At 46.5% G+C, this 24,264-nt stretch overlaps 1 protein-coding gene across 1 annotated transcript in view; it reads left to right on the plus strand.

Moving 5' to 3' along the window:
- Positions 1-512: 512 nt before the first annotated feature.
- LOC138541775 (bromodomain testis-specific protein-like) overlaps positions 513-24,264 on the plus strand; it is a 651,829-nt gene continuing 628,077 nt past the window's right edge. Inside the window, exon 1 of the mRNA XM_069641784.1 lies at positions 513-695. Coding sequence (XP_069497885.1) covers positions 638-695 — 58 coding nt within the window. The 5' untranslated portion in view covers positions 513-637. The remainder of the gene's footprint in view (positions 696-24,264) is intronic.

Genomic DNA, 24,264 nt, shown 5'->3' on the forward strand with positions numbered 1-24,264 from the left:
TGGGCACCGAAAGAAGAGTGGACAAACATATGGCTTAAGTAGGGACCACGTAGGCCCAATGGCCAAGCGACCTTCTAGAACGGTTACATATTTTTTATTTTGTTTTTATTGTTTTCCCCTTTTTTCCTCTGACCAACCCAACATTCAACTCGCGCCTTCTTTGCGCTTATTTACGGGTATAGTCCTGTGCTCCTGCACTTTTTCACACTACACCTATACCATGTCTTACTAAGTTATGTAAAGTGCAACAGCCTGTAAATATAAACTTGAAGCTTGACATCCCTGTTGGCTGAATGCTAGATTCCATCCAGTAGGTTTTTATTTATTGGCTTAAGTGTTATTCTGTGATACATTGGTGTCTAGAAGACAAACTGCAACATTGATGCTCTATGAATGTCTATACAAACAGTGATTAAACATTTCTAAGTTTTGTATTTCATTTTAGTATATGAATACCAAATAGGAAAAAATGTGAACATCATACAAATATCGGTTTACTTTTCAACAGCAGGCAGCGTTGCCTCTACATTCAACATGCAGGAATGCAGTTCGCCCTGTACACACTCGCCCACATCCGACTAAATCACAGAAGCAAGTGCAGTCAAAAAGGCCATCTTCTGGCCAAGATCTATTGATAATGAAGACTTTGCCAGAGAGATCACTGGAACTGCCAGAGCATTGCATATATTCTGATGGTAAGGTGTACATTTCTGATAAGGGTTTGTGCCAGAAAAGTGAATTAATAATATCGTAGAATAATAAAGGCCTGCACTAGGAATGAGTTCTTCTCTAATGTTGTCCATATTTATCAACTTGTATGTTTCTTTAATACATGGCAAAGCTACAGCGATGGTGTAGGAAGGAGTCTGAGAATATGCATAGGTGATTAGTTCATTAGTGAGTCCCCAACTAGATCCCCCCATCCCCCCAATGTGCGTTGTCGAGAGGCCATCTCATCTGCCATGCTATGTGAAAGAACGCAAAAATGGATAGTCACTGAGGACCGAGGCCAGTTGAAAGAAAATGGGAAAAGCCTAGGAAACTATGGGACACCTACACCTGGAGAAGCCCTCAATGATATGCAGGGCACCTCTCCTGAAGGGGTCCCATGACATAATAGCTTGGTCTGGGATTTATCGGCTTAGGAGACGCCCCCCAGAGGCGTTCGCAACATTAAAGAGAGGGATAAGAGTAGACCCTGGTCACCCTTGTTGGGTGTGAACTTCCCTCTGCTTATTGTTCACCTCTTGTACTACTCACATGGGGGCTTGGTGAGTCCTGCATGTTATAAGATGTCCATTAAAGATGGGAGGGACAACTCCTCCACAGACCTCCTGTCTCTATTGGGCGTCAATCCTAAAGAAACATCAGATGAAACACCACTGATCATCTCTGGCACTGCCTGCCTGCACCATGCACAATGACACACATCCATACAGTGGGATTCTGACGACAGGCTAACAAGACAGAACTTTAAGATCACCATCTTTTCCTTAAAAAGTCTACTTCAAGACCCATTGTACAAAAATAATTGGGACTCATGCAAGCCAGTAACAAGAGCAAAGAGGAAACTGTTTCCCTGGGTCATGGAATGAACAGTAAGAATACGCTGGTTGATATGTGAAAATATCCCTCCTATCTCCAAAGGAGTTGAAAATCTTTGTCATTCTATGACATTTCTCTGATAAGATTGCACGGTTAGAAGGTCAAAATCTCCACAAGTGTGTGTGAGGGCTGTCTTGTCCTTACCATTGGGATACAGCCTAGAGGTTTGCATCCAAATGGACAGGGTGGGCCCGATAGGCTGATCCCAATGCACCAAGAGATAGCCTCTTTGAACTTCACAACAAAGGCAAACATTTTTTGCAGCCAGGGCAAAGTGAGGAGTGGCTTATTTAGACAGCATGCCATAGTATTTCACCCGTCACCATGGCCTATCATAGGGAGATGAAGCCAGTGATGCCTTTCTAAAGATGCATTTAAATTCTGGTGGATGTTTCTCTACAGCTTGCAGTTTACCCACAGTGGCAACTAGTAACCACCCTTTACAAGTATGAGGGTCTTGTGAGGAACATGGAGGCATCCTCCCATCTACTCCTCTTGGATCCTCTTCTCAGGTGGCCACGGAAAGGTCATCTGTTTTGGATCCTGACCTTGGAAGTCGATATGCGAGGGAGGATCACCTGGGTGAAGTGACCTTGGGGAGTGAGGAGAGGATGTCTTCAGATGCATGTTATCACCCTTTCCCATGTCAAAATGCACCCTGCCCTCCCCCTACCTTTGTAGGTTATTATCGGTCTGCCCCTCTTTCACACCCACACAAACTTTCCCCCATTCATTTGCCTTTAAGACTGGGACGAAGAGGCCACTAGAAGGAATTCACACTTTTAGTTGTGCACATGAGTCTGGCACTGAGACAAAGAAGAGGACTGCAAAACACTACTACCATGGTCAGGCAGGTCCCACCAATTGGGGTTAGGCAAATTACTTCACCTGCAGCCAGTCGAAAGGCTACAGGGGTATATAAGGAAAAACAAGTTAGAGGCAACGAGAGATCTGCCTGGGACGGGAGAGCTGCCTAGGGCGAGAGGCCCACCTGGAGGAAGAAACCCGTTTGGGGAAAAAGGACACAGAAACCCGGTACGGAGCAAGCTGGAGAGGGGCAGGTGGAAAGGTGGCTGAGCGCTTAAGGAGAGCAAGAGAGACGCTGCAGCCTCAACGGGCTGTGAGGAGGTCGGGAGACCTGCAGAATCCAGTGCTGTGTCCCCTGCTAGAGCTGGGGAACACTGAAGACTCCAGGGAGCTGCCAAAGCAGCAGGGAGGTTTGGAAGGGACACGCACTGCTTGTCGGAGCTACCAGCGAGTGAAAGAGGAGCGAGAGACTGCAGAGGAGAAAACTCAAAGCACCCAGAGGAGCTGCCAGAGACCGGTGAGTGACAGAAAGGGGACAGTCAAGCCAGGGCGCTCCACGGGCTGAGTTTGTGCACTGGGAGATGCTGATCAGATGAAAACTAATGATAAAAGGGTCGGAAGATCGAATGAAAAATTTATGAATGCTGAATGAGCTGCAAAGTGTTTCATGCATCATTAAATACTGAACTAAAGAAAGGTTGTACAAAGTATATGAAAGTATCGCACAAGTGAAATTAAAGTGATGTGCAATTTCGAATATATTGATAGCAAGTGAAAAGCATTGATGGACAATGTGAACGTATGAACCAAATGAAAGTCAGTAACAAGGGCTTGAGAAGCAAGTGAATGCAAATGATAAGCACTGTTGTGAAGTGTGAAAGCAAAGTGGTGACAAGGAAAACTCCCAACAAAGTGAATGGTGTGAAAGTCACGTTTTGGCAGCGACAAGAAACTGCCAAGGAAAGAGAGAACTGCAAATGGACAAGACACAGGTTCAAAGAGGGAGCCTGTATTAGCAAGGAAGTGCAATAAGAACAAGTGAATATGGCAAAGTGCCAAGGGTTGCCGGTTGCATGACCTGTAGTGGGTGGACTGTGTGGTCCGACAACTGCGCCTAGACTGAGTAACCCCTACTTGGAGTGAACCAGGGAAAGTTAAGATACTGAAGCTGTTGTGCCTATCAAGTATTAAAGTAATTCGAGAAAAGAGCAAGATAAATTAACTGTCGAAAAGCCTGAAAGGTTGTAAAAGTTGGTTTGGAACAATTATTGAAAGTTGGGGGGGAACAAACTGCGTTGAAATTGGGGAAAGGAACCCTGAGGCCTATTGAAACTGTGTTGAATTTGGGAAAGGGAACCCCAAGCTCTTTTGTATGGAAGTCTTTTGAACTCGAGGAAAGGGCTGAAACGCAAGCCAAAGAGCTGGAAGAAGTTTTGAACTTTCTTTTGAACACTATTTCTTTTGGTGCTGACATCCATACACATGGTTTGGCTTTAGTTGCGAGGGCAAGTACAGGTTTTGGACACACACTTTAAAGTTGAATTAACTGACTCAGACTAGCCTTAGATTCTTTAGGTAGGGAAATCTAAGGACAAGCTAAGTTAGGCCTTACACCATCCCGACATTAAAGTTAATATAAGTATTTTATTTGAACATTGACTCTGTTCTGTGTCTTGCTTAACGATGCCTTCGCAGTCTGCACACCCTGGGTCATGAGGATCCTGCCCATGTGAAGCTTATCAGCACATATCTGGGTAGAGATAACATTGATATCCGCATTAGAGGTAACCTCTCCAGGCAGAAAGAAGGCTGTTCTGCAGATTAATCGAGCATATGATCTCAACTACCTTGAATGGATGTTTGGGACTGTAATGCAACTGAATGGATTTTCACCCTATGCAGTTCCTAGTACAATAGATTCTGAACTGATTGACTACTGAGATATTCTTTTTTGCTCATCTGAGCTTTCAAGTTATGTGCCTGCGTATCCTTTTTTTCATTGCCTTATCCTGCTGCTTGTGAGCCATAAAGGGAGATAACTTTGTTCAACAGTGTTTTACAGGCTGCTCTTAGTTGAGAGTTGTGGGTACCATTAATGTAGGGGTGTTGTCAGGGGGAATGGAAAATGGAGCTCGGGGGAGCTAGGTGGAAGACCACGCCTGTAATGTGGGGAATGCATTACTCCAATGCAATTCACAAGGAAATGGGGAGGTTAAACGCAAGCGCCAAAGGAGGAGACAATTACAGAATACACAGCTTGAAAGAGAGTCTTGCATGAGTTATACAATGATGATATACAGTGGCTAGAGAGAATAATTGGAGGTGTTGGGGCAGGGACCGAAGCACAACGGCAACATGGTTCTGGACTGATGGTTAAGATATGGCCAATGAATGTATGGTGGCTCAGCACCCTCATCAAAAGTTATAGTCTGTTTGAGTACCTGAAAGAATCTAAACTGGCAATTGTTTGTATTCAGGAGACACATTGTTAAAGTTGATCATCATAGACTTACTTCAAGGAACTACCCATCCAACAGTAAGGGCCAACATCTACATTTGGAAGATCACTGAGATAAGGTTAGGGCAGCTCCACCACATTTCTCGTTCATTAGGGCCCTTCCTGTGTTCCTTTAAGCTTATGTTGCCTCTTCAATGTCCATTACCATAGGTACCATATTGTGGTCAAACCCTCTTATTGAAGTCACTACACTGGACTGCACCCTACCCACCACCCCCCTCAGGAAGCCTAGATCATCTATGCAGGTATATACTCCATGTGGTGGGAGAAAAAAGTGAAACCTCCTCCCCAGCAGGTTCTTCTCCCTCCACACGTCCCCCAGCCCACACAAGGCCAGTAATTCCCCAAGTGTTTGCCTGGAGTGTGGCGTCCTAGTCCCACCTGACTCCCTGGTGGACATCCTTTCCCTGTCCGGATCAGCGCACAGATTGAAGTCTCCACTGTGAGAAACCAGAAGGTGCCTCACCTGCTAGTCCTCAGGGATATGTCATCCAGGTGGCCAGGATACAGCCATCACTTTTGGATCCAGTTCCTGGAGGTGGACCAGTGCGGGAGGGTCACCTGGATGAGGGGCCTTCGCGGAGTGGGCTGCCAGATGGTGAGACCTGGTATCCCCTTCCCTGTAACACTTTGTCCCCATCCTATCAGGTAGGATACCTAGGAACTAAACCCCCCATGCCCTTTTCCCGCCACAAACACTTTCTCACGGACAGCTCACTGTGAGAGAAAACGGACTAATCCCCAAGCCGTATACCTGACATGTTCGGGTCAGGCAGAGTCAGGCAATTACTGATAATTACACACACCTGACTTCCATCATACTTCCCCACACAGTTAAAAGGCGGAGCAAGAAAGCACATTCTGAGCAAGGCAAAACACACAAGGAAGCAGCAGTTCCAAGATGGCTGTTTAATACGAGGAGAAAGACTGCAAAGACCAGAGAGGGTTGCAAGAAGGGAAGGGACCTTTTCGGAGAAGAACTACTTTCACGAGCCGCCTAGAATAAGAAACATAAGACCGGGAATTAAAGCTGAAGAAAGGTGCAGTGTGTCTAAGGTACCCGGGGCCCTCCCACATCGATAGCCAAGGTGGGGAGGAGCAATTGTCTCTGTGGTACTGTCCTTGGCTCCCACAACAAAGCAGCAGCAGTAAAGTCAGCACAGCCGGTGAGTCAGTGAGAATGATAGCAAACCGTTCTGTGTTAGAACCAAGGTTGCAAGCGGCAACATTGTATTCAGAAATCTGCAACGAAGTGTGAGGCGTATGTGATGAGCGATGCAAATATAAATATAATCACCAAACCTGGTTGCACACACTGTGAAATCTGAAGTTGAAACACGCTGGGTGGAGCTGCATGAGAGAGCTGACATCTTAGAAGTCCTCCGAAAGCTCAAACATTCAAGAGCGCCAGACCCAGATGAGCTAACAAACATCGATCTGTAAAAACATCTGCAGGAATGGCCGTCCTTCACCAGTTTGGTGTTTGAAAGATGCACTAAAGCCAAGGAACTACCAGAATCATGGACATCTTCAGAAGTATTCCCAATCGTCAAAAAAGGTAGTAGGGATGACCAAAGAAACTTTCGCCCAATTGCATTATTGGATGTGATTGAAAAGGTTTATGGGTTACTCCTACTACGCCAGTTTCAAACTTGGGCAAGTGTAGTACCATGTACTGACCCCTTTCAGTCGGGCTTTAAGAAGAAGGTTGATACCAGTATAAACATCGTGACCATGAGCATCCTTAAAAGTAAGACGCTGGCAGGTGGGTCTCGAATATTCTTGGCGTTCATAGATTTAACCCAAGCTTTCGAACAAGTAAACAGACCGAAATTGTGGGAGAAACTAAAAGCGTGGAAATGTCCAGCTAAATTCTTCCAACCAATTGTGGCTTTGCACACCAACAACAGAATGCAAGTGCGCCTAAGCCATCAAGGAACATTATCGGAAGAAATACCAACAAATCGAGGAGTAAAACAAGGTTCCCCGCTGGCACAGCACTCTTCTTGTCCGACCTGGGCGCCTATAAAGATGTGGAGACCAGAGTGAGATCATTCCCTCGACAACTCGGTTAGGAAAAAATATCCAGACTCCTATACGCGGATGACGTGATACTACTAGACCAGACAGCCATCGGGCTTCAGAGACTGCTGAATCACTTTGCCCAATACATTGTTACCAACCATTTGGAAATCAACAAAAGCAAGTAAAAAATAATGTCCTTAGGAAAAGGCAGAGTGAGAGCGGAAAAATTCAAATCGCAGCTTGATGGTGCTACAATCGAAAAGGTAACAGAATTTAAATACCTCTGAATCATGCTGGACAGCTCACAACATGAGATGGCTATGCAAAATACTCTGCACGAGAAAATGAGAACCTTAACATCTCAAGCACAAGCAGTCGATAAAAGGTTTGGCCGCTTCTCACTAATTCCTGTCATAAACTTTTATAAAGTAAAAGTTGTACCATCCATTTTCTACGGAGTGGAAGCCATGCAAACCTTGTCTAAAAAGATCTGGCAATCCCTGGAACGTTATTTCTGGAGTAGGGTTTTGAATCTGCCCATCTCGATGCTGATGGTCCTGATTAGGCGCAAACTGAGCGAAATGTCATGATCCTCTACAGGAAAACCCTGTCGGAAACTCACCCAAAGTTAATTGAGGCTATAAATGAGGAGCTAAGAGGGAGACGTTTTAAACTTCTAAATCAGTGGGAAAAAAACAGGACAACAAACTCCTTGAGATTCAAAGCTTGAAAAAAGAACTGATCGAAAACCCAAAAAAGGTCCAATTTGTTCATTATCTTTTGGATTTCCACGCTCGATATAGCCGCAACATATCATATACATTGGCTGCCCATCTGCTGCCACAGACACGAAAACTTCACAAACTACAAGCCTTCGTGAAAAGATATCCAAATAGAAGGCTCAGAAATATTGAATCTTCTCCAAACTAATGAAATCCTGGCGATCAGAGGTTTGTCAACGTCAAACAAATGCAGATTCTGCAACAACCAGAATGAGGTTGTAACAACAAAACATCTCCTATTGTCATGCCCAGGGGTTGACCACTACAGAGAAACATACCTGAAAAACATTCTTGCATCAGCCCACACTTTTGAGGAAGACCTCTTGTGGTTGCGGTTGATTGGAGGAGAAAAGACAGTGTGGGCGACGGCAATGGCCAAGATTATGGAACTGTCCTTGATAAATACGAAGGCTTGGAAAAAAAACTAAAATGAGACTGGGAATTGGATAACAATCTGTTTCGGCAAAACAAGCCGCACGGGAATTATGCTGCAATGAAAATCTTTTGGATTACACATTGACTATAGATTTTCTTTTTTTGTTTTTAGATTCATCTTGTAAAAATCACACTGTAATTAAACCAAGAATAAAATAAATGATTGAATATCCAAGAAGTGACTGAACTTTTGAAGCCAAGATAGATACCATATACGGAGTGGTCCGGCACCACGTAAGTGCTCATTCGAAGGTCTCTGTTAGGTATCCAAATGAGAGTGTATAATTGTGAATTGTGAAATCGAAGTAGTCCTACAACGGGTCAAGCTAAACCCTGTGCACCTTCGAAAGTCTTTAATAGCTAGTACAAACTGCAATTGTTCCGAGCCCGGGTGACAGAGACTAATTGGGAGAAAGGAAGTATCTGAGCCCAGCTGAGGGGGATCCGGGGTGAAAAGATATTCTATAAGCATTGGAGAAGGTATCGTACTAAAATGTCATCCTCATAATGCTGACTCAACTATTATTGCGCATTTGCGCTATACAAAAATTTCGACCCATTTCGACTGTCGCAGTTCACCAATGGAACGAGCGCTGTAGTACATGGAAATGGTGTGTGCGATAGAAATGCCAATTTTTGCTTTTTTGTTAATAAACCTGTGCTGACACCAAGCATCATGGAAATGCCCTTCAAGTTTTTTGATTGCCACACTGCACAGACCTTTCTTTTAATGTACAAATGCGCGCCGCTGTGTGTTGACATTTCAATGCATTCATAGAGACAGCGGGTGGCAGTATTGACCATTCATATTTTTTAGACTGCCGCCTAGTGTCTTGTTTACTGAAAGGAAATGTCAACAGTTTTTGACTGGCACCTGGTGTCTGCGCTGTGTGGAAAGGTTTCACTTTCCATCTTTGTGCTATGCGGCATCATGTTTATGTATTTTTATAGACAGTTACTGATAATCCCATTTTAAAAAAAATATTGATTCTCAAAAAATGCAGAAATTATTGCGCTTAAAGTCAAACTGTTTATTTTCTTGTCTTTATCCAAGTTCAATTGATCATTTATGTACTTTTTTATGTCTATGTGCTATTCTTCCACTGTATTATTCTCGTGGCCAATGCCTCTAAGAGGACTTGTATTTCTAAATGCATGCGGGCGTAGTAAAGTAAAAATAAAATATGTCAGCACAAGCTTTGCATAGAGTGTCAGTAGAGGGACGATTATACAAGCAGCAGCTTGCTACCAGCAACTAAGAATCTTTGTTCACTGGTAATACACACTGTAAATGATACTGGTTATGAGGCTAACTATACAGGTAGTATACTGTTAGTATTTTAAATAAGCAACTTTATTTTAACATTTTGTGCATGCCCCATATTTCTACTGTGAGATCACTGCAACGCAGTTAATGTAGTCAGCATTTTTTTAAGTCGACGTTTTCGGCGCCTCAGTGATCACATAGATCCTCGTAGACGATTGTGGTATAAAAGGGATTGGTGCCCGGTTTAGGGGGTGCGGGGAGTCCAGGTTGAAGAGTGAATCGCCCAACTTGAATACTTGTAAAGGAACATTTAGTTTTGTTTGATACATCAGACCCTCTGAATCCAGAGACTTTGTTAACTTCAGAGACTTCGGCACAGAAGGCCCTGATGTTGGTAATTGAACTGTGTCCTCATGCTGAAGAAGCCCGAATGTGTGCTATGCTCTAGTGAGCCGCCTTGTCTTGTGTTGAAAACATGGGGAAGGGAGACCAACGGCTTGAACATCCTGACTTCTCATTTTTGTGAACACTTCTTTCTTTTTTTATGAACATTAGCACACTCTTTTTATTAAGCGGTAAGGATTGGCAATATTTTTTTTTTATTTTTTACTATAGGCCCTTTTATTTTGACGAGACTCCACTAGAACTGCATTATTGTTATTTGATGGTTGTAGTTTGCTCCATCTGTAGATTTAGGATTTATCACACCCTTGTTAAAGTTCAATAAACACCCTCGAACTGTGGTCACTTGTGTCTCTTAACTTGATACCATGCCTTCCTTACACCACCCAGGATTACCAATGCCTGTGTACTCCCAAGTATCTCTGACAGGATGTCCTCACAAAATGATAGCTGTTCCTGATTAGGAGCACATGGGGTGGCCACTGACATGGGAACTTCTCCCACAACTCTCTGCACAATCGGCAACATTCCACCCATACCTCTTCTCACTTTAGGGTCACAAACCCTGAGTTCCCTGTGGAAGAGAATGCCCATTCCCCCTTTCTTTGATTTTCCTACCATGGCACACGGAATGAGTCTCTTCCCCCTTCACAAACCGGGTTTCCTGTAGCATCAATATGTCCAGCTTTTGCCTCCTGGATTCCCTAGTCATCAGTGCCCTCTTAGTGGGGGAATTGAGCCCTTTAACGTGCAACGTTAGACGCCCTTCAGACGCCCTTCAGACGCCCCCACTGGCTCCCTTCCGCATCACATCACTCATTGCACATGCTGACCATCAGTCTAGACCCCCTCCACAGTATACAATAACTTGCAATGTCACCCCCCTCTCAGATCCCACCAGTGCCAAATCTGCCAACCAACTCCTTACCCTCCCACCACCCTCTGCCCTACCCCTCCCCTTGAGCTGCCCCAACCATGAGCCAGGGCCACGAGAGTAGCTCTACGGTTCTGCCGGCCCACCAGATCACATGAAATCTTCTGAACACTTCGGACAACAAGCCCTTAACTATAAAAATGCTAATGGCTGCCGTCATACTCCTCCCCCCTATATCCTGTTTCATTGTGTCCATCATTCTGAGTCAAGTTGGCAGATGCCTGAATTTCCGGCTTCCTGTCCTCTTTTCTCTCCTGCCGCCCCTTTCGGTCTAGCAGATGTACGCTCTTTAGTGGTACTATCGCGGGTCGCTGATCGGTCTGGACAATGACCCCTGCAGGTGTGCCTGGGTCCCCTCAGCTTCCTCCCTTGTGGTTACTTTATAGTCTTTGCCCGCCTTCTCAAAGGAGAGCGAGAACGGCAAGCCCCAGCGGTACCCGATGATATGTTCTCTTAGCCATTGGGTCTGTGCTCTGCAGTCCCGACGCCTGGCCAGTGTGAAAGAAAACAAGTCTTGGTAGATCACCTTTTTCGCTCCTTCATAAACCAGATCCGGATACTTCCTGGCCTTTTCAAGAATTGACACCTTATCTTTGTAGTTGTGGCATTTGACCAGTATGAAGCGTGGACCACCCAAGGACCACCAGCCCTGTGGACCCGGTCAAAGTTGCTGTCCTTCTTGGCCTCGTCCTTAAACAAGGCTCTCGGTATGGCATTGGCCTTCAGTTCCAGACCCCTCACGCTTTCGCCATCTCCTTCCTTGACCGCCAGGATGCAAATATTGTTCCTTCGCTCTTGGTTCTCTAAATCGTCTACATCGTGAGATGTCGTACTCCTTCTCTTCCAGTTCCTTCATCTGGGCCTCCATACGAATCTCCAGAAGGTCAGTCAACAGCTGGTTGTAATTCAGCACATCCGCTTTCTGCTCCACTTTATCCACCCTTCCGCCCAGAGTCTGTAGTGGAGCCTGGATATTCCTACCAATTTAACGTATTCCTGCCAGGAGGGTGTTACAGTCTGCTTTGGTGGCCATTTCTTCTCCTACCAGCATTGTCGCCAGTGACTTCTCCATTTCTCCTTGGTGATCTCAGTTACCCAGACCTCGCCTGAACCTTTCCGTTTGGCCAGCTGTACTCTCCAACAGCATGTGTGGCAGAATATCTTTCTCCGGTGTTTCAGGGGTCACACCTCACTCCACTTTGGCCTACACCCCCAATTCACCTGATGATGTACCTCCCTGGCACTGAACACTGCTCCCCTCTGTCTCCACCTCTGCCCTCAGCCTGGGTTTCCGTCAGAACTTTGTAGGCCTCCTGGCCCTTCTCTAATACCTGTGTTGAGGGGCTGTAATATCAACCTAACGTCCCTTTAAGGTTGCCCCCTGTGGGCACACCTGTGATTGTCTGTTCCTGGGCTGGATATGACTGCTTCCTCAGCCCGAGGCGAGGCCCACTCCAGAGTCCTCTGATCTTCCTGCTCGAGCGTGCCACCTCTGGCCTGTGCCCCTCCACTGCCTTCTTCGCAGAGCCCCCCCCACGGTGCTACTCCACTCACTGTCTTCGCTGTCTGCCACAGCAGGAGGACCTACTGGGGCCTACTGGGAGGGTCGGTTCTATCTGCTTCATATCACCTTCAACCAGAGGCATACGTCTCGCACCATCTGCTTGACCGCTGGATGCAGCGCTGCCACGACACACAGGGACCTGCTTGCTTCCTGGGGCCCCAGGACTGGTCTCTTCTCCGTCAGACCCTCTTGGCTACCCAGCCGCTCTTCCTCAACAGCCACTGTGGCCCAGGCTTCAATTCAGCCTGCAGCCCCTAGCGATCTCCCTCCCTCCCTCCCCCTTTTCTCTTTCAAACTCCCATACTTGTCTGCCAACTCCCAACCTCTTTGTAGGGGGTTGTTCCACCTCCTGAGCCACTTTGCATTGCTCTGACATATCCGGGCCTGCCACCTTCTGTTTTGACTTTTGCACATTGTGGTAGGTCAAGCAAATGAGGCGGACCAAGTGGTGGCATTTCAGTAGTACAACTTTATTTAAATAATAAGAAAAGAGACTATCTATCCCTGTTCTAAGGGTTTTCACTACCTAATATCGTGCATCTCTCGGGTGGGCTGGAGCCCAGCCCCTTCGTCATCCTCCACACCTGATCTGATGCTGCCAATCTGATGCTGGTGACGACCCGCAGCAGACAAAGGTAAGCAGCCCAGAGCGACTCATATTGCACCGTAGCTGCCCATCTATGCCAGAAGCCCTCATCACACCGGCATCCACCTTCATCGAATTGCGATTGCCCCACTTTGGGCCGAAATCGCCATTCCCCATGAGGAATCCGCACCAAAATGGCTGCCGCAAGTGTTTGTATACACTCAGTTTCCTAGCAACAATTTTGCCGTTGATTGGAGCCTGCCCGCTATTTCCGAGGCTCATCCCCGCCAGAACGCGTGAGCCGGCCCGCCACTAAAGGCACCTCGCCTGTCTGTGCCTTAGACCGTGGCCCATGCGCTATCCCCAATTCCTGATACACCGATCCACACAAGAACTGGACCTATTGGACCTTGTACCCGCCAGTCACCCGCTTTTCCTCTTTACCCCCTTGCGGCATCCGACACGCTCTACGCAGGTAACGGCCGCCGCGCCGACATTTCTATCATCGATAATGTCAGTTGTATTGTTTCATATAGTGGTAATAGCTGAGCATACCGCGATTGATATGGCCTCTAACGATAACACCGCCTGCTTCGCACTGGCTTGCATATCTACTATTACTGTTTAGCACTCTTACTGCCTACTGCTGCCATGCGTACAATCACACAAAACTTGACCTTAGCAGATCATCATTATATTGTATCTCTATAACGGTACCACCACCATTGTTATGAGTCTACCGTCATGCGCTGAGCATATATGCAATGTACCCCAGGCATCCTACTGTTATTGCATGATACCTTGCACTGCTGACTTCCAAACACTGATTACACATTTTGTATGCTTAGCCATACCACACCTGCACTCTTGAAGAAACCCAGGGCCACGCAGGCAGCACCACAGTGCAGCGACTAGCCTATTAGCATCTACACATAGCAGGCTCTTGACCCACCATGCTACTTAGCTACACCTGTCCAAAAGCGCCCCACTGTATGTATTGTCACCCCATTATGCACCTCCTAGGCAAACCCTGTGGCGCCCATTTTTTAATCTGGTATTTAACTTACCTTGCCACATCACTCACCACCCTTTGCCTTCCACCACCAACCCAGCACATGTTGCCTGAGTATCTGGTTCCCATGATGCCACATCCAGGTATTCACCCTCCTATCCTGCTACCCCTCCACAATAACCCCCCCCCCCTTCGCCTGCTCATCCACTAGCCAACAGCACAGCTCCAGCACTGTAAACTTGCCCATAACTTCTACCCACAATCCCTATCTAAATGCCCCTGCACTATGGCTCAAACACTTTACAACTAAAACTACTCCCAATCTACCATGCACCCTCCACCTCAAGAACTATAGATTACGTTCCAGACTCACTAGCCCAGTCCGCCATTCTCCACAACACCACACAAACTCCACCCCTGCCCACTTCAGCACACAGTACCAACACAACCACCCCAACCAACCCCTCCATCTTGACTATGCCCAACACCAATACAACTCCCTCCACTAATGAATCCTTCATCAAGGGTGCCCTGATCAATGCTAGATCACTCCCTGCCCATTGCTGATCTCATTACAACCAAAGACCTAGACGTCCTAGCTATTACGGAGGCTTGGTTACATGCAACCTCAGGACCCACACTCTCCCTCGCCATCCCCTAAGACTATACTATCACCAGATGCGACCGCAATACCAACCAATCCAAGGGCAGTGGTGTTGCCTTTATCCATAAAAGCTCACTTGGTCTCAGAATTATCCTTAACCGACAGATCCACACAGCAGAGTTACTCTTGGTTAAGCTTCCTATTTCGCTCAACCAAACAGCCACCATGCACCTGATTTACAGCCCCCAGGACCTGCTGCAACATTCCCTGATGACATTACTTACATCCTATCAGACAATACCAAGACTAACTCCCAAATCATCCTACTAGGGGATTTTAATCTGGGCTTCCAAGACCCTAACGATCCCAAAGCACTGGACACTGCCAATACTCTCTCTGATTTAGGATTCTCCTATCACATCACCCAATCAACCCACATCAAGGGGAGAACCCTCGACTGGTTAACAGATCTGAACTGCAATATTAACCATGTTACAAACTCTCCCTGCTCTTGGTCTGACCACCATCTAATCACCTTCAACATTAAAGCCAATGATCTCTCTCCCAGCCAAGATATCGCACCACAACCTGCACCCGAAATCAAAAAGATATAACAAAGGAGAAACTGCTACCCCTCATCCTACCTCTACTAAATAATGACTCACTCCCTTGCATGGATCCCACAGTGCTAGTGGACACGTTTAATAACTCAATACTCAAAGCCATAAACTCCATCGCCCCACTCAAACTGCGCAACCCTAAACCTTGTGCACATCTCAACTCGTGGTTCACACCACAACTGCGAGTGCTATGCAAAGACAAAAGAAACACTGAATCTCGCTGGAAAAGTCACCCCTCGGATGCTAACAAGAACTCCCTAATCATAGCATCCCTAATTTATAAAGAAGCAATCCTCCAAGCAAAAAAAGACTCTTATACTAAGCGTATACTACAAGCCAAATCCAACACCAAAGAGCTCTTTCTGAGTCACCAACCACCCCACCAGACACCTGTATCAAAGACGGCACATGGTGCCATAACATCCAAACAGCACTCCTTAACAAAATCTCTACGCTTCAAACTAAAATCAATGCAAAAAAAATAGCCTTCAGGCTCACCCTCAAACTTCTCCTCGTGCAGGTACATCCACCCACCCTCCTCACACTGTTAAACCATTTAGCTTCTCACCCTTATCTACTCTAGAGGTTGAAAACATCATTAACAAACTCAAACCGACAAATTGCCCGGGCGACACATGCCCAGCTCCCATCATTACATTAGCTAGCCCCATTCATCACTTCACTTATTAACACCTCTTTTAGTACAGCATCATTCCTGATAACCTCAAAGATGCCTGGGTTATCCCCCTACTAAAAGAACCAACCCTTGACCCATGCATACCCACGAATTTCAGACCGATTACGACTGTTCCTTTCATGCTTAAAATACTGGATTGCGCAGCATACCTGCCGATCCAGGACTATCTGGAAACTAACAAGCTCCTAGGACTCAGGCAATCAGGATTCCGTTCCAAACACGGAATAGAAACCGTCCTCATAGATCTCAAAACCCAAATCGAGGACTTAAAGACAAAGGAGAGCTGGCCCTACTACTACTCCTAGACCTACCAGCAGCTTTCGACCTGGTGAACCATCAAATTCTCTGCCAGTTCCTCAAATCGGCAGCCCACTTCTCTGAAAAGGCAACTATTTGGATTAAATCCTTCCTGAACAACAGAACCATGTGGGTTTTCACTCCCGCTGCAGAACCATCTCTGGTACCCTGTGGGGTCCCCCAGGGATCTTGTGTTTCACCCACTCTCTATAATGTGTTCACAAAACCTCTTTGATATTTTTGATTCTCTGGGTATCATCTACACTAACTATGCAGATGATACCCAGATACTCATCCCCATCACTGGCAACTACACAACTGACACCATCTAGTCATTCAGGCCTGGATGGCTCAACACAAGCTCTGCCTCAACGATGACAAAACAGATCTCCTCATCCTGGGCTCCCATCACCGACTTAACAGACTTGACCCCATTTTAAAATCCTTTATCATTGATGGCAACACCATTAAAGTCGACAATGACACAAAAACATTAGGCTTTTACCTTGATTCAACCCTATCACTAACCAGACACACTAATGCTGTTACCTCGGCATTTGCTTACACGTGCAAACTTATCACAGCGTGCAACCCCTTCCTTACACTGCCAACTGCACTATCCTGGCCAGGACTCTCGTCATGGCTAAATTGGATTACTGCAATGCACTGTACCTTGGCACAAGTCAACGCAACATCAACAAGCTACCCAAAGTCACCAAAAATAATGCCATTAGGGCTGCCCTTAACATTCCCAGGAATCATCACATATCGGACTCCAGACGTAGCCTAAACTGACGCTCAGTAGCACAACGAATCTCACTGAAAACCTTAGCTCTCACGCACAAATGCCTTGCCAACAAAGCACCCATCTACCTGGCTAGCTGCTTCAATCCACACACTTCTAACCGCTCCCAGAGAGCTGCTCAAGCACATGGTCTCTCTGTACCCAGATTTAAGCTTCAAACAGCTGGAGGCTCCAGCTCCCCTGTCCTCGCCTCAAAACTCTTGAACTCACTACCCATCCCATTCAGAACAGAATCCTCATTCCCCTCCTTTAAAATCAAAGCTAAACTCTGGCTTATTGCTCAAGACTCCCACACGCATCACCTCTCACTACTGTCCTAAATATTCCCTTATGTGAACCAGATTCGTCACACTGTTACCCTACTCTGCTTCTATTACAATCATCTGTATACTCTGTTCCTTCCTGTATTATATTTTATTTTTATTGTAAATATACCTTTCTTTTTCTGGAAGCTCTACACTTTGTTCAACCTAGAGTGTTCCTCTGTAATTAATGTATGCTGATTATGTATAATTAATGTATGCTTGTGATGTTGTTGTAAAACAAGATATGCACCCAGTTGCCTATGGTCCAGGTGCACTATACAAATAAAATAAATACAAAGAAATACAAATACAAACACCAAAACTAATTGGGGTGCTCGTCGTCCATAGTGTAGTTTAAAAATATTAGTCGATCCTCTGTCCAAAACGTATCTGTCCTGACCCTACCACTAAACAAAACAACTAAAAAGGGGTCGAGGCGAATGACTCCCTTCTCCTGGACAGTACTTCCACAGGACTTTTTCACCTCTGGGTTGTCCCTTTTTCTTCCTGTGCAAAAGCCACTTGGTTTATCCAATGAGGGTTCTGACCCTTCCCCTTTCTCACTCCCTGTATTCAGACTTGCTTGTTCTGATCCAAAACAACTTTTCTTCTGTGGACTCTTCATCCACTTGTTCCCTTTTTTTGCTATTGACATACTGGGACAAATAGACTGAATCCTCAACCACTCTTCACTTATTCTTGTTCTGGTACAAGTAGGCTGTGTCCCGAAGTATTTTTCACTTATTCTTGTACTGGAACGAGTATGCAATGTCCCCAAGTATTTTTCCGTTATTCTTGTACTGGGACGAGCAAGCTATGTCCTCAAGTATTCTTCAATTATGCTTGTACTGGGACGAGTAGGCTGTGTCCCCAAGTATTCTTTACTTATTCTTGTACTACCCGCTTGATTGTCCCCACCTTCAATGGTACAGAGATAATTATTCTCGTTATGCTTCTTGTTGGTATTTCTTAATTTTGTATCATTGTAAGTTCGCCCTTCGGGCCAGCAACGGTTTACTCTTGAATTACAATCAGCATATTTACTGAGACGAGTATAATTTGCATGTTTGTTCTGACATCCCTCCCAGGTCTCTCGACATCCCCTTCTCTCCAGGGGTTTGGCCTGTTTCTCAGAACGGTACGACTTCTCTTTCTGGTCAGGTTGGCTTTGCTGTCTTTTCCGACCCTCTCGGTCGCTCGACAGTTATTCCACATAGTCCCGGTCATGGAGGTCTCGGCGCTGTTCTTGGGTACACCAGCTGGTTGCCTTCACGAGACACAGGACTTTCTCGCTTTATTCTACTGTCTCTGCAGAGCATGTTTGAAAATTCTGGGCTTCTCCTTCCAGGTGTTGACTCCCTGATAATAGTCCTTCTCTTTTTAAGCTGCTTAGTTGGGTCCTCCCCAGGGGAGGATCATAGTCCTCTTTCACTATCCATTAAGTAATCTTCATCACTCTACTATTCTTAATCTTCACAGAATAGTCCATTTTCAGTGGTGGAGTGATCAGAATTAATCCTCTATTCTTCGCAGTATGGTTGATTTTTATTTGATCGTTGGAAGTAGTGTCCCAATAGCAAACAGTCTTTTTTTCAAGTTGGATTTTGTGAGGCCCTGATGGTATGAGGGCTCATATGATAGAGGGTTAGGGAGTTCCTTGACGGAATAGGATTTCTTGTCCCAAAAAGGGGAGTCTCTCCATGTGAGGTCCCACTTGCCACCCCCCTTAGGGAAAATTACATAGCAGGCTCGCCTCATAAGGAAGGGCTCCCCTCTGAACGAAGAAGTGATGTAATGCTGCGAATCATCACAGCATGCACACTATTAGTTCTGTGAAGCGAAATGAGTTGATTTGCAGGGTACTGAAGTTTGTGAGTCTCAATGCTCATGCAGAGGTTACCCAGCAAGGATGGCTCATAAGCTTGTTTGGTGAGTGTTTCGTCATATATTCTGTCCTTGCGAGAAATTCTGCTCCATAGTAGCATGGCTCTGATAACCCTGCTGTTTCAATCTTCTGCTACATTTCCGAACTGTTATTAAAGGGGTCATGTCCGTTATAAGCATCTTCTGAGAAGTTGTTGCCATGCGCCAGATGAAGGGTGGGATATATTGGGGCATCCTCCCCACATCATCCTAGGGCAGATGGGGAGCAGGTGCAAGTGGATCTAGGTCACCTGGCCTAAGCCCCGGCCACCTGGTGCCTTTCTGCCTGCTGCTCTTTTTCACCACTTAGCAAGCCCTGCCCAACAAGTGCCTTCCTAGTTGCCGCTCTTTTTCACCACTTAGCAAGCCCACCCACCTGGTGCCTTCCTGCTTCCCGCTCTTTTTCACCACTTAGCAAGCCACGGCCACCTAGTGCCTTCCTGCTTCCCGCTCTGTTTACCTACTTAAGGAGCCCTCCAGCTTATTTTCCTTTGCAGATGGGGAGCAGGTGCAAGTGGATCTAGGTCACCTGGCCTAAGCCCCGCCCACCTGGTACCTTCCTGCCTGCTGCTCTTTTTCACCACTTCGCAAGCCCCGCCCACCTGGTGCCTTCTTTCACCATCACTGTCTTGTGGCCAATGCTGGATTTGACTTTTATGGACTTCATTCATTCACGGTGCGTCACTATTTCTCAACTCTCATGCTGGACTTCCTTTGCATCTTGTACTCATGGTGACCCTGAATCATGCTGTTCCCATCTTCATCTTGTATCCTGGCTTGCAACATTGTGTTACTACTGACTTCTGCAATTGTATTCACTCTCCCCTCTTGCTTCTCCACTCTTTTGACTGCTAACTCTCTGTTCTCTCCTCCTTTCCCTTCTCCCTTTTCCTATCTCCTCCCCTTACTTTCTTCTATGCACTTACTCTATCAGAATTGTCCCTGGACCTAATATGATAGCAACCTCGTCTGTTTCCTCCACCCTCTCATTACTGTTTTTTTCCTACCCACCACCCCTCCAGCACTATCTGAAATATCGTCAGGCCTAGTATGAAAGTCGCTTGTTTTGTTCCTCCCCTCCCTTTCTGCACCCCTCTCCCTCACCTTTTGTTTTTCTCCGGTTCTACCAAAAATGTCATGAGGCCTAGTACGGTAGTCGCCTGTCTGTTTCCATTTCCATCCCACTCTCTCCCTCCCTTCCTTATCTATGTCTTAGCTCTTGCACTATCTGAAATGTCGTCAGGCCGAGTACGATAGTTAATTTCACATCCTTACTGTTCATGGCCTGTAAGAATGTGGTTGTATTTTCCCTTGTTCCCTCCCTTGCCTTGAAGCGCTTTGAAACACATTGTGTATAGGCGCTATATAAATAAACAATCATATCATATCATGTATCACTAGTAGGAGGCCGCATCAGACCCCCATGGTCAACCAATCCTCTAACCTGGAGCCAAGCAGGGCACTTTGTCACACCTCTCCCCTTTGCTTTTTTCATTGGTCATAGAGCCCTTTTCTTTTCTTGTTGCCATTTAAATGTATTAAAGCATAAAGCATGTATTACCACAAACATTACTGCAGCAGATTATCTCTGTGAACAGCAATACATTACAGCAATATTTCTTCAGTTCTTCAAGCTCCTCAAATTGCGGTTGGTACATAAGTCTAGGCGTATTGGGTATAAGACAAAAATATAAGACCAAGAACAAAAATAAAAAAACCTTATCAAACACAAAATTCAGTGTGGAGGTCAGTAGAGCTCGCGTTGCCAGGTACAGATGTTATAGCAACGAAAAGCACGCCATCTTGTGGGGTTTATGATGTATACCAGGGTTATAAGGGTGATTTACGAAAGAAATTAGGGGTCCCCATTCTACTAGAAATTGTGTTTTCTCCCCTTTCAGTGCTGCGTCAATTTTGCACATAGTGGCCACAGACCACACTCTCATCCCCCATTCCTTCAAATCTGGCACAATCGAGGACTTGGGGCTTTTTCCGACGACCAGTCGTGCTGCTACCGGAAAGTGGGTTATGTTATCAACTTAGAGGCTTTAGCTCCCAACCTGTAGTGTCCCTGTGGGTTCTCATAGTCTTGCAACACAACCTGTGGTTCCAGCACCAAGTCCACGCTCCAAATCCCCTTTATCTGGGCCATCACTTCCTTCCAAAACACTTGGATAAGGGGACATGTCCACCACGTATGGAAAAGGGTGCCTGGAGCGTTTGTACATCTTCAACAAGAGGGGGAAAGCGTAGGATTAATCTTGTGCAGGCACTCTGGGTAAGGTACATAGTCCTTTTTAACATGCATCAGAGGCAATGGATCCCAGGTGTCCGGTAAGGCAGAGCTTTCCACAATATGTGTTTCTTTACTGATGAACTTACTGTTTCCAACCCCTTTACCTCTACCGGCAATAATGGTGAACATAAACAGGTTTGATAGGTATTAGACTTTAAAGTGAAAGCTCTGTACTGAAGTATGAATATGACCCTGGCGAAGGCATAGGCACACTCTGAGGCTTTCTGCACCCCTCCCCTGGGCCTTTGAAGTATCTGGGTGTCTCTGTAAAAACATGGACTTAAATGGGCTTCCACAAAGGCAATTATTAAAGACTATTTGAAGCCATTTGGCAGGATCTAACCAGTATCATGGATGAGCAGAATAACTATCATTAAGTTAAATACCCTACCTTGCCGCCTCTATCAATTTGAGCCCATGTCCATCCCAAAAGCTCCACTAAAACAATGACATGCTTCAATCTAGGAGTTAATTTGCAATGAGAAAAAAACAGAGCAGTTATTTCATATAAACTCAGTCCAGAGAGGGCAGCGCTGTCGCAACATGATTTATTTAGAGATCCTTCCAAATAAGGGTTTTGGGAGAGAGGATGAAGAAAGTCTCAAAAGACATTCGCCTATGTAGACCCTGCCATAGCTGGCTTCCAACTATGGAAGCAACCATTTGTGGAAGGATAGACCTAAATCATTAATGATTAATCCAATCGCCAAATTAGCTCAGAAAACATGAGAAGAGACTGTCAATTTAAACAGTGTTGGCTAGTAACGTGTTTATACTATTCCATATTACCACCTTAGTGGTCTCAGAGAGACTGGCTTCCCTGAGGTTTACCATATTGTTCCCCAGCCTGGTGTATGCAGATCTTAGTCTGCAGAGGAAAAAGGAGTAGGGAGATGATAAAGTGAATGAAATGCCACAGACCTAGAGGTGGGGTTGATGCAGAACGAGAAATTGATTGTTTGGTGGTGGCATGCTTTTACGGATACTTTGATGCATCCTGTGGAGTCGTCATTAATCCCTCCCACATGGCCAGGCGATGGCAGCCGCTACCTGACCCTGACCTTGGGGGGTGGTATTTTGAGGGAGGATCACATGGGAGGAGATGGCTGTCAAGAAGATGTGGTGACTCCATCTGGGGGGATGCAGTATTCTTCCATTTATTCTGAAGATTACCCTATAATACCTACATTTCTGATGGCATGTTGTCACTATAACCATCCTCCCAATAGTAAAATCCTAAAGCCTCTTTTTGCCAAACGCCCTAGGCAGGTTAGCATTCATGCTTCATATGTACAGGATGCTCACTTAACATCTTCTGCTAATGTTGATTTTAATGTGAACGAAAACCCAGGATAAAATGGATTTAAAAGTAGTAATGGGAGGCCGCTAGGGGGCGCGGATGAAGATGGCCGTGTGAGTAAGGAGCTTTGCGCCAGGCCATTAAGTTCCAAGTGCACCCCCATGAGCAGTGAGGAGCTCCGTGAACTTCGTGAAGGGCAGCTGTCCCCCACCATAGGGATAACGCACATCAGGCCGGTGCAGAACTGCTCACTGAACCCCAGACACTGTCAGAGTGAGGCGGCACAGCTGTTGGGAGAGGGGGATTCACGTCAGAAGACCAGGGGATGCAAAGGAAAGCTGGCTAGCCTTGCCAACACTCCAGTGAGGTGCCCGTTCTTCCCTCCCTGTCCCAACCCCCGCACACCGACAGCAGCAGGGTAGCTCCCTCACAATAGATCCGGTGAATGAAAGGTGGCAGAGCGGCCGCCCTTAGTCCCCAGAGAAACCGCTCCAGCACAGAGACAAAGTGTGCACACAGCGCAACAGGACACCAGTCTCCCCCTCTGCGCCTCCCGCACAGAAAACAACTGTGTAGAAGCACTGGCACCATTGGAAGGCAGGATAAGAGGCTGGGGAGAGGGGTGGTACCTGCCCCCTCCCCCACACTGACATACCGCGAGGAACAGGAGGCCGCAGAGGCGAGCAGGCGAGAACCAGACACAGTGCTGAGCAGCTGGCCTAAGCCCTTCTCCCCATGGCAAAGGACACAGTAAAGGCCCCCTAAACAGGAGAAAGGAGACCAGCTACTCGAATGTAGCAGAGTCACCGCCCCACCTCCTCCAGAAAACTGCTCCTTACCACGTGGAACAAGCACTTGAAAAGGCGGGTGGGGGAGAATTAGATACAGCACTGGGCAGCGGACCACAGCCCCCCTCCCCTGGGTAAAGGGCAAAAGGGCCCCCCGCCCACAAAAACTGTCAATGTGCCAGAAGCTTTAGGAGGACTGACACACAGTGTAACCCCTGCCAACAATGACCAGGGCCAGAAGCAAGCTCACCAGAAGAAGACCCAAGTGCATCAGGCGCGGAAAGGGCCCCAGAGTCCAACGGGCCTGCAAACAGTATTGAAGGCAGAGAGGAGCAACGGAAGCCATAGGCGGGGTACAGAGGTTGAAAGAAGTATGGGCGGCGAAGCCGGATCCGGAACAGAAAAAGGGGCCCTGGGGGGAATCGGAACTAAGCGCATTCAGGGCTCCCAGGCCGAGACACAAACCTCAAAGGACCTCAAAGTCCCTGAAGTGGCTATTCCAGAACTTGCTGGGGGCTTCGCCAGAGAGAAACTTTAAAGTCAACAGAGTCCATAGAGATGCAGGACCAGTGGCGTAACATAAAAGGTGGGGGCCCCCCTGCGAGCCATGCTGAGGGGGCCACCCAACCAGGCAACAAATCACGGGTCGCGCCACACTCTGGGCAGGCCTAGATTGTGACGCTTGTCCAATA

This window comes from Ambystoma mexicanum, chromosome 1q, assembly GCF_040938575.1.
Source record: "Ambystoma mexicanum isolate Mex_15411 chromosome 1q, UKY_AmexF1_1, whole genome shotgun sequence".
NCBI lineage: Eukaryota > Metazoa > Chordata > Amphibia > Caudata > Ambystomatidae > Ambystoma > Ambystoma mexicanum.